The sequence below is a fragment of the Lactuca virosa genome, chromosome 3, assembly GCF_052849685.1.
Source record: "Lactuca virosa cultivar CGN04683 chromosome 3, Lactuca_virosa_CGN04683_v6, whole genome shotgun sequence".
Lineage (NCBI taxonomy): Eukaryota > Viridiplantae > Streptophyta > Magnoliopsida > Asterales > Asteraceae > Lactuca > Lactuca virosa.
In genome coordinates this window covers 413,391,883-413,409,129 of record NC_136428.1, presented here as the reverse complement: position 1 = coordinate 413,409,129, position 17,247 = coordinate 413,391,883, and the positions used below count along the sequence as shown (strand labels likewise).

General features: G+C 34.4%; 2 protein-coding genes across 2 annotated transcripts; both read right to left on the bottom strand.

The window, feature by feature from the left end:
* Positions 1–261: 261 nt before the first annotated feature.
* Positions 262–2,158, bottom strand: LOC145165035 (uncharacterized). The gene is made up of 5 exons (XM_079083673.1): positions 1,257–2,158; positions 1,099–1,198; positions 1,020–1,026; positions 413–889; positions 262–305 (listed from the first exon to the last, which is right to left on the bottom strand). The coding sequence occupies exons 1-5, from the start codon at positions 2,156–2,158 to the stop codon at positions 262–264; spliced, it is 1,530 nt and encodes a 509-aa protein (XP_078939799.1).
* Positions 2,159–12,498: 10,340 nt separating this feature from the next.
* Positions 12,499–15,635, bottom strand: LOC145165034 (uncharacterized). The gene is made up of 4 exons (XM_079083672.1): positions 13,654–15,635; positions 12,989–13,474; positions 12,830–12,929; positions 12,499–12,750 (listed from the first exon to the last, which is right to left on the bottom strand). The coding sequence occupies exons 1-4, from the start codon at positions 15,633–15,635 to the stop codon at positions 12,499–12,501; spliced, it is 2,820 nt and encodes a 939-aa protein (XP_078939798.1).
* Between the last annotated feature and the right edge of the window lie 1,612 nt (positions 15,636–17,247).

The window sequence follows — 17,247 nt, the reverse complement described above, 5'->3', positions numbered from 1 at the left end:
AATGAAAAGATTACAAATTATTTTAACAGAATATTATGATAAGTAAATGAAATGAATACAACATAACTTGTGTAACATTGCACAACGAAAGTACATTGCTATTACATGCAGTTTATGTTATAACATGTGTAACAATATAACATTAAAAAACCGAAAAAAAAAATATGTTTGAGTTATAACAATATTACACCAGAATAGTTTGATGGTATAATATGGTAAAAAGATATTAACTAAAGTACATCGTCATTTTTTGTCATTTTCTTATTCTCCACATAACGCTATGCTCAAGGTTTGGCCTTTCCCTTCTACAAACAAAAAATAAAGATCATTAAGTGTTAAAAGAAGGAGAAATATTATAGCTACAAATGTAATTAATGACATTAAGAAACACGTACCGTACGTATAAGAATACCGTGACAATCAGTACGAAAATAATCATTTTCCTTCTGCAAGTCAAGTGTGTCTATACGTGGCAATATGTTATCATTATGAGGAACAATAGTACTAAATTCTTCATCTACATCTTCATATGTATCTCTGTAATTTTTGGGAGGTGTCTTGAACACAATAGACATTTTTTGATCGAGTGGGTCTGTCACGTAAAAAACTTGTTGTGCTTGTGAGGCCAATATGAAGGGATCACCTTTATGGCCTAATCTTTTTAGTTCAACTAGTGTGTACCCCAATTGATCCCTTTTTACCCCATTTCTATTGTCAACCCAGTCACACATGAAAATTGGAATTCTTTTAAAATGATAATCTAGTACCCATATCTCTTGTAAAACACCATAATAAGTGTTTTTGGCATATGTTACAACTTCTTTACTGATGTGTGTGTCAGTTGCAACAACACTAACCCCACTGTTTTGGTAAACTTTACCTTCACGAGCTTTTGTACGAAAAGTATATCCATTAATAGCATATACATATTATTTAATAATGTTCTTATTGGGTCCATGTGAAATCCATCTCATTGTCTCTGTTATACTTTCTCTAAAGGCCCCTAACTCTCTCTCTACCTGAATTCTAATTAGATTATGAATTTAAGAAATCAAGAAAAAAATAACAAAGAACACAACATATTTGACAAGAATATACCTCCTTTCGTAACCAATGACCAAATGTTTTACTATGCTCTTGTTCTATATGTGCCTTTCGTTTAGTAGGGTGTAGATGTTCCAAAAATTCCATGTGTCGTCTGTCAATACGTTAATGTTAATATTATTATAAAAAAACATACATGTAAAAAACCTTACTTGATATATGGGAGTACTTCAGATGTATTTTGCAAAACAAAGAAATGTGCTTTGCTGAATAGTTCTGCAGAAACTTCTACCGATTTAGCAGCTGATAGAGGAGTACCGTCCGTAATAGAGCTACTATCTACACCTTTATGAATTCCACAATTGTTATGATTATCAGGTGGAATACCAACAGTATCCATCCTTTTAAGGAATTGACTAAAAAACTCAATTGTCTCTTTTGCAACATTCTCTTCTGCAATGCATCCTTCTGGTGTATTTTTGTTTCGCACGTGCCCCTTAATAACCTTCATAAACCTTTCGAATGGGTACATCCATCTAAAGAATATTGGACCGCATAATTTTACTTCCCTAGTGAGATGAACGGTTAAATGAATCGTCACATTAAAAAATGATGGTGGAAAGTGTTTCTGAAGAACACATAAGGTTACACATAACTCGTCTTGCAACTTATCGAGCTCATCCACTATGATTTCTTTGCTACATATTGATTTGAAAAAGAAACAAAACCTTGTAATAGCAACTCTGGTGGGTGGATGCATAATAGATCGAATTGCTATGGGCAAAAATTGTTGCATGAGCATGTGATAGTCATGTGATTTTAGTCCGATCAACTTCCTATCCTTTAGACTCACCAAACTAGAAAAATTAGAACAATACCCTTGAGGAACACTTAAGTTGTATAAAGTCTCACAGAATTTGTCTTTTTCCTCTTTTGTCAATGTACAACCTGCTGCGGGAAGTGTTGTGTTGTTCCCTTCTATCTGAGGATGCAGCTCTGGTTTTAAACCATAAGGAACCAAATCCAATCGAGCTTTATAACCATCTTTCGTCTTCCCGGGAACGTTCAAAACAGTTCCTGTTAAACTCTCACCCACGTTCTTTTCCACATGCATAAAATCTATACAATGTGGAACCAAATTGTCGGGCCAATACCTTAGTTCTCTATACCATATATTGAATTTCTTCTAGTATTTATTATTTTGCTGGCCCACATCTGAAGTACCCACTTGGTGTGATTTTCTCTTTTTTTTATTCATCTTCCCACCTCTTCCACTTGTTGATTATTGGATTTCTGCCTCCTTGCCCTTATTAACCTTTCCCCATTTATTAATTATAAAATTTACCCTGTTATATATATCCTCCCCATTCATAGGTTCTGCAGAGGGTGAGAACTCTTGTTGTCCATTGAATGCCTTCTTTTGTCTTCTGAACGGGTGATCATACAGTGGAAATCTTCTATGACCAGCATAACTCTGCTTATTCGATTCAGGGAGTCTAATGCAGTGTGTCTCTTCACCACACACAACACAACCTTGAAAACCGCTGTATGGGCAACCACTTAATGTACCTAAAGCAGGATAATCATTAATAGTCCACAACACAACTGCGTGTAGTTTAAAATGCTCTTGTGCATATGCATCGTATGTTTCAACTCCAAAATCAAATAATAATTGCAGATCATCAATAAAAATTACCAAACTTCTGATTTTGGTTTCTAAGTGTATTAGAAAACTTCCAGATAAATTTTCATGGATTATAGATAAGTAAAGGCATTTTTCTTATATTTAGTTCTCTAAATAGATAAAAATTCATGAAAAACAGCAATCAGTTAAGAAAATTCCCCAAACTTTGTACACTACTGATACAAAACATTTTCCATCTTGGAAAAAAATAAAAGCTGATTTTCAAACAGTTTAACATGATTTTTTAGATTTTTGTGTATTTAATCTATCAAAATAGAGATAATTAGAAAACAGTTTCAAAAATTCCCCAAACTTTTTGTACTAGTGTTATTAAATATATAAAAGCTGGGAAAAATATAAAAGTTGGTTTCCAAACAGTTTAGTTATTTTCTTTGTTTTATTCATTTAAATAAGCATTAATTCGTGAATAATTATTAAACAGTTAATGAAAATTACCAAACTTTTTTTAAACTTCATATACAGTGTATATAATGTGGGAAAAATACCAAAGTTGGTTTTCATATAGTGTAACCTGATTTTATGATTTTTTTGTGGTTATATTTTAGCAAAAATAAAGATAATTAGACATATATCATCTGGGAAAAATGCGAAAGGTGATTTTCATATATAGGACTCTGATTTTCATAATTTATGTGTATTTAATAATTTTTTTTTGAATAAATAGTAAAAAGTTAGAATAATTCCTGGAAATTTTTGTAAAATTATTAGATGTTGTATATAATATGAAAAAAAATATCAAGAGTCATTTGTAAACAGTGGAGTCCGATTTTTGTATTCATGAATGTGTAATCTTAGTAAAATAGAACAAAAATAGCATACAGAAGATAAAATCATCCAACTTTTAATATAGCATCCTAATGTAATATAAAATGTTCATGTAAATATGCATGAATTTTGGATGAATAAAACTATTTTTCCCGATTTTAGTCCATTATACACTCAAAAATCGTGGAAAAATATAAATACATTATGAAAAATCCTCAAAATATTTTCTGAGTATTACACATTGCCTAGAAGAAGTGAAAAATATTAAATTGTCTTTTAATATATCGTAACTTGGTTTTATGATTTATTTGAGTTAATTATAAAGGAAATTAAAAATTATAGAAAACAGTAACAAAAATTGATGAAACTTAACGAGTGATGTTTATTAACTTTAAGGGTCATCCATGAATTTATTCGAGATTTATGGATCACATAAATTATTTTATATCAATTATTGCTCTACTTTTTTTAAATAATTATAATAATTAGAGAAAAATGAGTTATTTTCTGAAAATTTATAGATCATCTTATTTTGTTTTTTGGATTCTGTGAAAAATCGTATTTGAACAGAAAATAAGTTTTAGATATTTATTTGGGAATAAATCTTTTATGAGCATATTTGAAAGCTTTTAACAATAAACTTTGATCATCTAGCATCTAAGCTTGAAGATCATCACATGCATGTTGGTTTAAAGACCATTCATGAATTTGAAATGTTCAAAAATCGTTTTTGAATGAAAACTTAGGATGCATGTGGTGTTTTTCCACCAAAACGTGTAGAAAGGTGCATTTCCTTGATTTTGACTAAGGTTTAGGTCATGGGACTTTACCATTTACAACATGCATGTTGTTTTTGAGTGAAATCCTACCACCATCATCATTAAAACCTTGAGTAGGTGCAAGTGTTCATGATTTTACAATAGAATGGAGTAGAAGAAGGAGAATGTTCATGAAAAATAGTAAAACTTGAAGGAAAAGTGAAGTAGAAATCGATTTTACCTTCAAGAACACCTCAAGATGATGAAGATTTGGAGTTCTAGGTGTGTACTTGGACACATTTTCTAGAGAATTTCGTGGTTGATGGAGAGTGGAAGAGAGAATAGAGAGAAAATGAAGTGGAGGTGTTGGAAAAATAAGAGAGAATAAGGGAGATGGAGTGTAAGCTTTATGTAAATGTTTTGGGAAGGCAAATATTGAAGGATGAGAGAGGGTGGCAGAATTTTGAGAGTATAATGTGAAGTGTTTTGAGCATTCTAACACTCCTGTGGTGTACATGCAACCCTAGAAACCTTGGATCTATGTTTTCTCTAATATACATGCAAAATTGATTTTCTAAGGGTCTCAACCTAACTAGCATGTTATGGGGTACTTATAATATAACCTGAGTAGAATAACATACCTTATTCTTGTGTTTGATTGCTTGGAGCTTCAAGAGCCTAGCACCAATAATGTTGATGGCTCAAGTGGAATCACAAATCACCACACAACTTGGAAAACTTGAGAGAATAGTATGCACTTGTAGAAATCGGCCCACCTTTGTTCTCACACACACTAGTGCCATTTCATGTGCCAAAGACCACTTTATATAGTATGGTGGATTAGGGTTACATCCATGTAAACCCTAATACCCATGATCTTTCATTTCCATAGGATCCATGGGTTAAAACTCCATGGACTATCCATACAAGCTTAGCCCATCCTAAATGAACATTGGCCCATTCTATATATATAAGAGTCCATATTTAATTAGTATCTTTTGATCACCAAATTAATTCCAAATTAATTCTTGATCAATACTAATTAAATAATATGATTTCATATTAATATATTATAACTTATAATATATTAATAAATCATAAATATACTATTCTCAAAAAGATTATCCATACAAATTGTTTCGGTGAAGTGCAACCCAAATGGATGATGCCGGGTCGGGTCAAGTACATACGAGATATAGTTACGGACTTAGACACCTTATCCAACAGTCTCCGACTTGGATGAGTCTGATAACTATAGTTGCAAGTATGACTTCAGGAAACGACCAGCAATCGTAGCTCTTAAAACTCTGTTGAACTATGAAGTGCCATTTTAGATAAGTGATCACATAATCCTATGTCCAAGATATCAGCCGGACATATACACGGAACAACGTCGTACTTATTGTCCAGCAGTTTGTTTCCTGATTTCCGATTTGTTTGACATAGAACTAAATTGAACAAATCAATTAGGTTCTAACCGGGCCCGGTACAAAGGTCAAAACAAAATCATCGAGGGGCCCAAGATATCGCTTTTAATCCTCCAAGGACTAAAAGGAACAGATAAACTTCGACTCATATGCTTATTTTACTACTTGTTGAATCATACACAAAGATATGTTTTATAACATAAAGTTGCTTATGCGTTTTCGTACAATCAATGTACAACCAACTCATAGTCAACAACTCATATCTCTAGGTTTGAAGACTTATATGATATTACCGTGTCACGATCACTCGAGATAAATTCCATGAAGTGATACAAGTAAGCGTGGGTTTAATCCAATACTCAAAACTTATGAGTACTCATGAATTTTGCAGCAACATTTGCTATGTCTAAACTCCTTAGACATCTACAAGCCCAATTCATGACAGTCTTGATTCATACCTACTTCCAAAGTATGATTGACTGTGGAGAGTTTGAATAAAGTAATTATTCTGGAAGTTAAAACATGCAAAGTTGAAACAATAGTAAACGATTGACACAATAGTAACCTTCCCATCCATGTCGGTCTTCTTCTTGAAGATCCATTTGCACCTGACTGTCTTACGACCCGGTACATTATCAACCAAGTTCCAAAGTTGATTGTCATACATGGACTGAATCTCGCTGTCCATAGCCTCTTTCCATTTAGCAGACTCGGGGCCTGCCATGGCTTCCCTATAGGCTTTAGGTTCATCCAAAATTATCAGTGTACTATCACTGATAAATGTATCACCTTCCGCAGCAATATGGAAACCATAGTAATGCTCAGGTGCATTCCTAACTCTAGTGGAACGCTTAAGAGGTACGAACTCGTCAGTTGGTTCAACAGGAGTTTCCTCCTCAGGTTGATTGCTAGGGTTTGAGGTTCCTTCACCACTTGAATCTTGAAGCTCTTCATGGTCAATTTGCCTCCCACTGTTTCCTTGGCTTATGAATTCTCTCTCACGAAAGACTCCTCTCCTTGCCACAAAGACAACATTCTTAGTGGGTCTGTAGAAAAGGTAACCAAAGGATTTCTGTGGTTAGCCGATGAAAATATATCGCTCACTTCGAGGTTCGAGCTTGTCGTGAGTCTTGCGCCTCATGAAAGCCTCACAACCCCAAATATTGATGTGGTCTAAATTAGGAACTTTCCCAGTCCACATCTCGTGAGGTGTTTTGGCAACCTTCTTGGTAGGGACTAGATTAAGGATATAGGCGGCAGTCTCCAAGGCATACCCCCAGAATGAGATTGGTAACGAAGCTCGACTCATCATGGAACGAACTATGTCCAACAAGGTTCGATTGCGCCTCTCTGCCACACCATTCAGCTGTGGTGTCCTGGGAGGTGTCAATTGTGAAACAATTCCACATTCCTTAAGATAGTCAAGGAACTTTGTGCTAAGATACTCACCACCTCGATCGGATAGAAGCATCTTAATGTTCCTGCCCAGCTGATTCTCCACTTCCTGTTTAAACTCTTTCAACTTTTCAAAGATTTCTGACTTATGCTTGATCAAGTAGATATAACCATATCTACTATAATCATCAGTAAAAGTCACATAGAAGCGGTTAGCATCCCTTGTGGCGGTTCTGAAGGGTCCACACACATTTGTGTATGAGGTGCAACAAACCTTCAAGTAAACAAGATTCGCAACTATCATCTGACCTTAAGTCAAATGACTCCAAGACTCCAACCTTTTGGAGTTGGCCTATGCGCTTCTTGTTGACATGTCCAAGACGACAGTGCCATAAGGATGCCTTATCCAAACTAGTGGGAGAATCGATATGCAACACATTATTTCCTAAGTTATCTACAACATTCACAGTTTCATATACACCATTGCAAGGTAATGCTTTAAAATAAAACATATCATTATAAAAAACATTAAAAGCACCACATTCATTATCAAATGAAAAACTATAACCTTGTTTGTACAAGCGATGAAAAGAAATAATATTTCTCGCCATTTCAGACGAGTAACAACATTTATTCAAATCTAATATTAACCCACTAATTAGCAATAAAGAGTAAACTCCAATCTTGGTGACAGGTGATGCTTTCCTATTCCCCATGATTAAGTTTATCTTCCCGTGTTCCACTTCCTCACTTATTCTTAGTCCCTGTAAAACAGAACAAATGTGAATTCCACACCCTGTATCAAGGACCCAAGAATTAGTATGTGGTGAGTTATTAGACAATATAGTGTAAATACTTGCAAAGGAGGCCTTGATCTTTCCATCCTTTATATCCCGCAAGTACTTGGGGCAGCTTCGCTTCTACTGCCCCTTTTCCTGACAATAGAAGCATTGTGCTTCATTTGGGTTGGAAGTGGAACTAAAAGAATCACCTTTGGTTCCACTTGAAGAGGAGCCTTCAAGAGACTTTCCCTTGGTACCCTTCGAAGGGGTCTTCCTCTTTTTCCCTTTTCCATGCCCGATTTCCAGAATAGGGGTAGTGGTAGGAGTAGAAACAACATTTTTCCCTTTGAGGTTGTTATCAGTAGTCCTCAAAAGTCCCTGAAGCTTTGTCAAGGTGACCTCCTCCTTATTCATATGATAGGTCATGCGGAACTGATCATAACAGGGAGGTAAGGAGTGCAGTATGATGCCAATGGCCAGCTCCTCATCAAAGTTCACATTCACTTTGAGCAGACGGTCCACAAATCTTTGCATTTTATGTAGGTGGCCCATGATGGACTCTCAACCCTTCATCTTAGTTGTTATCATGGAGGCAATTATTTCATACCTCTCTTGACGTGCACTCTGATGGTACCTTTCCATCAGATCCTGGTGTATCTCAAAAGGGTAGAAGTCCTCATAGGACTTTTGGAGTTCAGGTGCCATAGTGGCAAGCATGATACAAGCCACCTTGGTGGCATCTTTCTCATGTTCCCTAAAATCAGCAACCTCCTGTGGAGTAGCAGACGACTCATCAAGTTCCTTAAGCTCATTGTCAAGGACATATTTGTAAGTCCCCAATCTTCTTGTGTATCAATCAGATCCGTTTGATGGTGCGGAATCCCAATCAAACGGATGATGCCAGATCAAAATAGAAGAGAAGAAGAAGAAGAATAACTTGAATCTTGAATGTATTGAAGATATGAATGATGCTCCTTACACAAGATTCTCTCACACACACTCTTCTTCTCTCTAACTTTCTCTCTCTACAATATGCTCTTCCTCTCTAGGCTTACACTCCTCTACACTCCTCACTATATATATAGGATCACCAGCCGTACACACGTGTACGTCCGTACACAGGAGTACTACCATACACAAATACACAAAAACTACATAAAAATATATTTTCCTAGAAAAGAAAAGTATAAACCAATATTTAGACCAAACAATCTCCCCCTTGGTTTATAACTTTCTTTTCTAACTGACCCAACAAACTCCCCCTAAAAAGTAGCTGACTTTTCTTGTTAATCTTCATTGGGAGCTTGGCTTCTGCATTTATCTTCGAATTGTTCACAACTTCAAGATGAACTTGATGAATCTTGAATGAATGACTTCATCTTGAGCGGTTGGGCTTTTCTTTAGGATTTGGCGTTGAACGCACGTTGGGTGAGGAGGCTTCTTGAAAAGATTCTTGAAAAATAGCGCTCTCAGCTTGAGAATCTTCAGAGAGAATAGAGATCGAAACTTCTGGATCACTTGAGCAGGTACAAGATAGCAGCAAATTAATTGATGAGGCTTCAATCCAATCTGTCACATAATCTTCAATTACAGCTTGACCTTGCTTCTGGGGTTGAAGGATTGAATGTTGAAAGAATAATCTTCATTTCTTGCTCCTTAGAATGAGAATTCTTCAATGCTCACGGATGAGGCCTTGGCTCAGAAATTTTCGATTCAGTCTCCACGAGTCTCATTTACATCTGAATTCACTTTCAAGACAAAACAAAACTAAAAGAAAATTAGCACACAATATTTTTGGATTTTTATATTTTTTGAAAAAATAAAACAGAAACAAAAAATATTTTTGGATTTTTGATTTTCTTCAACAAAAAATAAAACAGAAATAACACTATTTTTGGATTTTTGATTTACTGAACAAAAAATAAAACAGAAATAACACTATTTTTGGATTTTTGTTTGAATTTTAAATTTTCTGATCTTTGTTTGATTTTTTGAATTTTTTTTAATTCTCCCCCTAAATTTATGCATAGAGGAAAACTATGAACAAATTTAACAAAAACAAAAATATGTGGGATCAAAGTTGTCAAGCAATCCAATATCGTTTATCAGCACACGCCTGCATGTCTAGATCTGGTCAATCACCAGTATTGTGGTCCACTTAAACACAAAGGATTTTGACAATTTGGACAGATTATAAGTGACAAGTCATTGTGATATATATTCCTAAATGGACATTTAGCTGACGACGACCAAGGATATTGTTGTCCACTTAAATTAAGCAGCAAGATCTACAGACAACCTATTAAATGGTTCAATTTTAGATGTACTAGAACATGTTTCCCACTTCCCGATATACCCCGGTAATCAAGAACTTCCAAAGAACTCCTTACTTTAGGTGAGTATTCAATCATTAAGAAAGAATTCAGATATAGAAGTGCATATGTTGTATCCCAGGTCGGATGTCTTCCAATCACACAGAGGGAACAACATATGACTAACTTAGATAGGGGTTTAGAGAGATAATAGAGTGCATATGTTGTGTCCCAAGTCGGATCTTCCGATCACGCAGAGGGAACAACATATGGCTAACAGATAGAAAGAATTTCATAGATATGGAAATGCATAGATATAAGTTGCATATGTTGCATTCCAGGTCGGATATGTTCCAATCACGCAAAGGAAGCAACATATGACTGACAGATAGAAAGCAAGAAAATAATTTCCTACAGACCTACTTTATCAGAACCCCCCAGTTGCCCTATCAATACCGGAATTAAGGACATGAATCCATACATCAAGGAAATTTTGAGCCACAGTTCTAGATAATTAACTTTTAGTGTATCTCGCAGGTTCCCATGTTTATTTCACTGCTCAATCTAACCAAGCGTCGTATGGTCAGTCCAAATGAAACTATCTAAGTCTATATTGTCTAGTCCTTTCATGGTCAATCAATGTCTACACTAGTACAAAAATGACCTACAGTCATACTTTACGAAAAACGGCCTGTGACACTTTTTCTTAAAAGTGTGGCCAAAAGTCACTAAAAAAATTTAGAGACTGTTTTTGGATACATTTAAATTAGATTGTGTGGCCATTATGTTGACAATCAAAACTTTTACGACACTTAATTATACAAAATGTGACAAATATTATTCACACTCGAACACTGAGGCCATAGATCACAATCAACCACATATATCGATTAAGATTGTCACACTTTTTTTATGAGAGACAGTAGATAAAATTATCGTCACATGAGTTAGTTGTCTGTGTGTCTATAACATGTTGCCTTTTTAGCCACATAACAGACAAAGTAGCTAAAAAGTGACAAATATTGGTCACACTAATTATTTGTGTGTCCATAGGGCGGTTCTATACTAGTTGTATTTAGTTTACGCAAAAAATTAAAAGAAGTTACTATTGGTTACTTATGGTCATGTACCTTTTATTATGTGTGTCAAAATATTATGAATTGACTTTAAGAATAAACAAATAATGTGTGTGTAGGTAGCATTTAGTTACGTTTACAGCTATTATATGTGTCTATATGTAAATATAGTCATAAAAGAAAAATAATGTCTTATCGTTATAATTAGGGGCCGTTCATTGAATATGTTACTTATGGTCATGTACCTTTTATTATGTGTGTCAAAATATTATGAATTGACTTTAAGAATAAACAAATATTGTGTGTGTAGGTAGCATTTAGTTACATTTACAGCTATTATATGTGTCTATATGTAAATATAGTCATAAAATAAAAATAATGTCGTCTTGAATAAGAGTTATAAGAAAGGACCAAATTGCCCTTTTTGTCATCTATTCTTTTAATTGCACCAGATAATACACCATAATAAATGAAAAGATTACAAATTATTTTAACAGAATATTATGATAAATAAATGAAATGAATACAACATAACTTGTGTAACATTGCATAACAAAAGTACATTGCTATTACATGCAGTTTATGTTATAACATGTGTAACAATATAACAGTAAAAAACCGAAAAAAAATATGTTTGAGTTATAACAATATTACACCAGAGTAGTTTGATGGTATAATATGGTAAAAAGATATTAACTAAAGTACATAGTCATTTTTTGTCATTTTCTTATTCTCCACATAACGCTATGCTCAAGGTTTGGCCTTTCCCTTCTACAAACAAAAAATAAAGATCATTAAGTGTTAAAAGAAGGAGAAATATTATAGCTACAAATGTAATTAATGACATTAAGAAAACACGTACCGTACGTATAAGAATACCGTGACAATCAGTACGAAAATAATCATTTTCCTTCTGCAAGTCAAGTGTGTCTACACGTGGCAATATGTTCTCATTATGAGGAACAATAGTACTAAATTCTTCATCTACATCTTCATATGTATCTCTGTAATTTTTGGGAGGTGTCTTGAACACAATAGACATTTTTTGATCGAGTGGGTCTGTCACGTAAACAACTTGTTGTGCTTGTGAGGCCAATATGAAGGGATCACCTTTATGGCCTAATCTTTTTAGTTCAACTAGTGTGTACCCCAATTAATCCCTTTTTACCCCATTTCTATTGTCAACCCAGTCACACATGAAAATTGGAATTCTTTTAAAATGATAATCTAGTACCTATATCTCTTGTAAAACACCATAATAAGTGTTTTTGGCATACGTTACAACTTCTTTACTGATGTGTGTGTCAGTTGCAACAACACTAACCCCACTGTTTTGGTAAACTTTACCTTCACGAGCTTTTGTATGAAAAGTATATCCATTAATAGCATATACATCGTATTTAATAATGTTCTTATTGGGTCCATGTGATATACATCTCATTGTCTCTGTTATACTTTCTCTACAGGCCCCTAACTCTCTCTCTACCTGAATTGTAATTAGATTATGAATATAAGAAATCAAGAAAAAAATAACAAAGAACACAACATATTTGACAAGAATATACCTCCTTTCGTAACCAATGACCAAATGTTTTACTATGCTCTTGTTCTATATGTGCCTTTCGTTTAGTAGGGTGTAGATGTTCCAAAAATTCCATGTGTCGTCTGTCAATACGTTAATGTTAATATTATTATAAAAAAAACATACATGTAAAAAACCTTACTTGATATATGGGAGTACTTCAGATGTATTTTGCAATACAAAGAAATGTGCTTTGCTGAATAGTTCTGCAGAAACTTCTACCGATTTAGCAGCTGATAGAGGAGTACCGTCCGTAATAGAGCTACTATCTACACCTTTATGAATTCCACAATTGTTATGATTGTCAGGTGGAATACCAACAGTATCCATCCTTTTAAGGAATTGACTAAAAAACTCAATTGTCTCTTCTGCAACATTCTCTTCTGCAGTGCATCCTTCTGGTCTATTTTTGTTTCGTACGTGCCCCTTAATAACCTTCATAAACCTTTCGAATGGGTACATCCATCTAAAGAATATTGGACTGCATAATTTTACTTCCCTAGTGAGATGAACGGTTAAATGAATCGTCACATCAAAAAATGATGGTGGAAAGTGCTTCTGAAGAACACATAAGGTTACACATAATTCGTCTTGCAACTTATCGAGCTCATCCACTATGATTTCTTTGCTACATATTGATTTGAAAAGAAACAAAACCTTGTAATAGCAACTCTGGTGGGTGGATGCATAATAGATCGAATTGCTATGGGCAAAAATTGTTGCATGAGCATGTGATAGTCATGTGATTTTAGTCCGATCAACTTCCTATCCTTTAGACTCACCAAACTAGAAAAATTAGAACAATACCCTTGAGGAACCCTTAAGTTGTATAAAGTCTCATAGAATTTGTCTTTTTCCTCTTTTGTCAATGTACAACCTGCTGCGGGAAGTGTTGTGTTGTTCCCTTCTATCTGAGGATGAAGCTCTGGTTTTAAACCATAATGAACCAAATCCAATCGAGCTTTATAACCATCTTTCGTCTTCCCGGGAACGTTCAAAACAGTTCCCGTTAAACTCTCACCCACGTTCTTTTCCACATGCATAATATCTATACAATGTGGAACCAAATTGTCGGGCCAATACCTTAGTTGTCTATACCATATATTGAATTTCTTCCAGTATGTATTATTTTGCTGGCCCACATCTGAAGTACCCACTTGGTGTGATTTTCTCTTTTTTTTATTCATCTTCCCACCTCTTCCACTTGTTGATTGTTGGATTTCTGCCTCCTTGACCTTATTAACCTTTCCCCATTTATTAATTATAAATTTTACCCTGTTATATATCTCCTCCCCATTCATAGGTTCTGCATAGGGTGAGAACTCTTGTTGTCCATTGAATTCCTTCTTTTGTCTTCTAAACGGGTGATCATACGGTGGAAATCTTCTATGACCAGCATAACTCTGCTTATTCGATTCAGGGAGTCTAATGCAGTGTGTCTCTTCACCACACACAACACAACCTTGAAAACCGTTGTATGGGCAACCACTTAATGTACCTAAAGCAGGATAATCATTAATAGTCCACAACACAACTGCGCGTAGTTTAAAATGCTCTTGAGCATATGCATCGTATGTTTCAACTCCAAAATCAAATAATAATTGCAGATCATCAATAAAAGGTGCTAGGAACACATCAATATCGTTTCCTGGTGTTCCCGAAATCAATAACGAAAGCATGATGAACTTTCTCTTCATACACAACGATGGTGGAAGGTTGTAAATGACTGTTAAAACAGGCCAAACACTATGACTCCTATTTCCTCTGTTCACATCAACCCCGTCAGCCGAAATGCCTAGTCGCAAATTTCTTGGTTCGCTAGCAAAATCAGGATATTTGTCATCAATGGCAGCCCATGCTGGTGAATCAGCTGGGTGAATTAAAACGCCAACATCCACCTTTCTTTCTGTTGCGTGCCATGTTAACTCTTTTGCAGTTGTCTTAGACTGAAAAAGACGCTTGAAGCGCGGAATAATTGGAAAGTACCACAAACATTTTGCAGGAATATTGTTGTAAATTTTATTTTTTTGTTCATCAACCTTCCATCTTGATTTACCACAGGTAGGAAATGCTGCCAAGTCTGTGTATTCGTTTCTGTAAAGTATACAATTGTTGACACATGCATGTATCTTAGTGTACCCTGAACCCATTGCCTTAAATGCTTTTTTCGCCTCATATGTACTACTGTACATTTCGTTTCCTTCTGGTAACATGTTTTTTATCAAAACTAATAATTCTGTAAAGCACTTATCTGATACTCCATACTTACTCTTCAAGTTGAGTAGTTGAATGATTGCAGATAACTTTGTGAAATTATGACATCCTGTGTATAGGGGCTTCTCGGCATCCTCTATCAGTTCTCGAAACTTATTAGGGTTCCCAATAAAATTTTCTTCTACAGCTTCAACCATCTCTACTGTTTCTGCAGCATCTGTTGGAATTTTTGTGTTCATGTTCGTGGAATCTACATCGTTTGACGTATCCATGTCAAAATTATGTTCATATACATAACTTCTTGGTGGTTCTTCTGTTTCTCCATGCTTATTCCAATTTGTGTATGTTTGATCAATTCCATTCCTGAATAGATGATCATCTACCACATCCACCGAATGAGATATGTGGTTTACACACTTAACACATGGACAAGGAATTCTTATCTTTTTTTTGGTATCTGCAGGATCCATATGTTTAGAAATCTTGTAATTGTGCACTGCATATTTGATAAATTCTGCAACACCTTTTACAGAGGTTTCTGATGTTCTGTATGCTCCCATCCAAGACTTATCCATATTCAGCTTACAACAACGTCAACAAGCAATATACGTTTCCTGTTTATTGACCCATTTTAACAAACAGTTGGTGTGCATAAACAAAATAGATCACATTACTAATAAATCCAATATCTTGAAAGAAAAAAACTTGTTAACTCAAAATAAAATATAATTACACACATCATGACCCAACGAGATAACAAATATTCATATTATGAGGGTAATTGTTTTGTAATTTCCTGTATTAATTAAATGTAGTATTTGTACGTGTATGAATTTGATGTTGACGCATCAATTTCTGGTTGAAGAATAAACATAGTTGCAGTGCATTTGTAGTTATCAGAGATTGAATCGATAGGAATTCATATTGTCTAATTTGGGATATTTACGCAATGAGTCTGGATGATCAGGGGCATGTGGAGAAGTGATAAAAAAGTGGATGATCAGGGACATATCGAGACATTAAAAGAAAAAGAAAAAAAAAGTGTTGGTAATTGGGTTCGAACCCATGACATTCCAAAATATACCAATAACTACATTGACACTTACCAAGTGGGGTATCTGGTTGTTCGCAAATAATTGCTTTACGAAAAAAACAAAAACATTAACCAAAAGAGAAAGGAATCCACTAAAACTGATCTAATACAAACACAGTTAGCAGGAAATTATATAATTTTGTTTGTGTTATCATAATAACAATTAATGGACGGATATAACCTTGCTATAACAATCTTAATTAACATATAAAACAAATAATATATAAATGACTGTTATACCCCTATGTTAGCATAAATACAGGTTACAACTAAGTTTCAAAGTACATTGCCATCTTAATAAAAAATTAACTAAAACAGGGACAAATATGCAAGACATGGACATAATTAACATATAAAATATAGAATGATAACTAATTACCATTTTGCCCATAAGACAATTATATAAGAAAAACAACATCAAATCTGGACATATAATATATAAAGGACTGTTATACCCATGTGTTAACATAAATACAGGTTACAACTAAGTTTCAAAGTACATTGCTATCTTAATAAAAAATTAACTAAAACAGGGACAAATATGACTCAGTTACAAGTTATGCAAAAGATGGATATAATTAACATATAAAATCATAATAACAACTAATTCCGATTTTTCCCCTAAGACATTTATATTGCAAACACCATCAAATTTGGGCATATAACATGTAATAGACTGTTATACCCCTGTGTTAGCAAACAACATTGCCTTTTTCACAACATAATATATCAAAACAGGGACATAATATATAACATCAAATGTAGACTTACTATATAATCAAAACAATATCACCTATAGACATAATATATAACAATTCATTAAATAAAGGAGTTTCATATTAAATAAAAAAGTAGAGTATCATATTCACTCTATATTAATCACAAAAGAGATTACAACATAGTTCTCCTAGGCTATGTTTTTCCATGCTATGACATTTTCTTTCGCCATGTCCATAGCATCCTCCATTTTTTCTTTTGAAATTCTCATTATTAGCATATGTTGGATGTATGCTATTCCATTATCAACCGAAGCCATTGGATGTTCTGTTACAAACATGTGAATAAGCTTCTCAACACGTTTGGCTGGAGAGTTC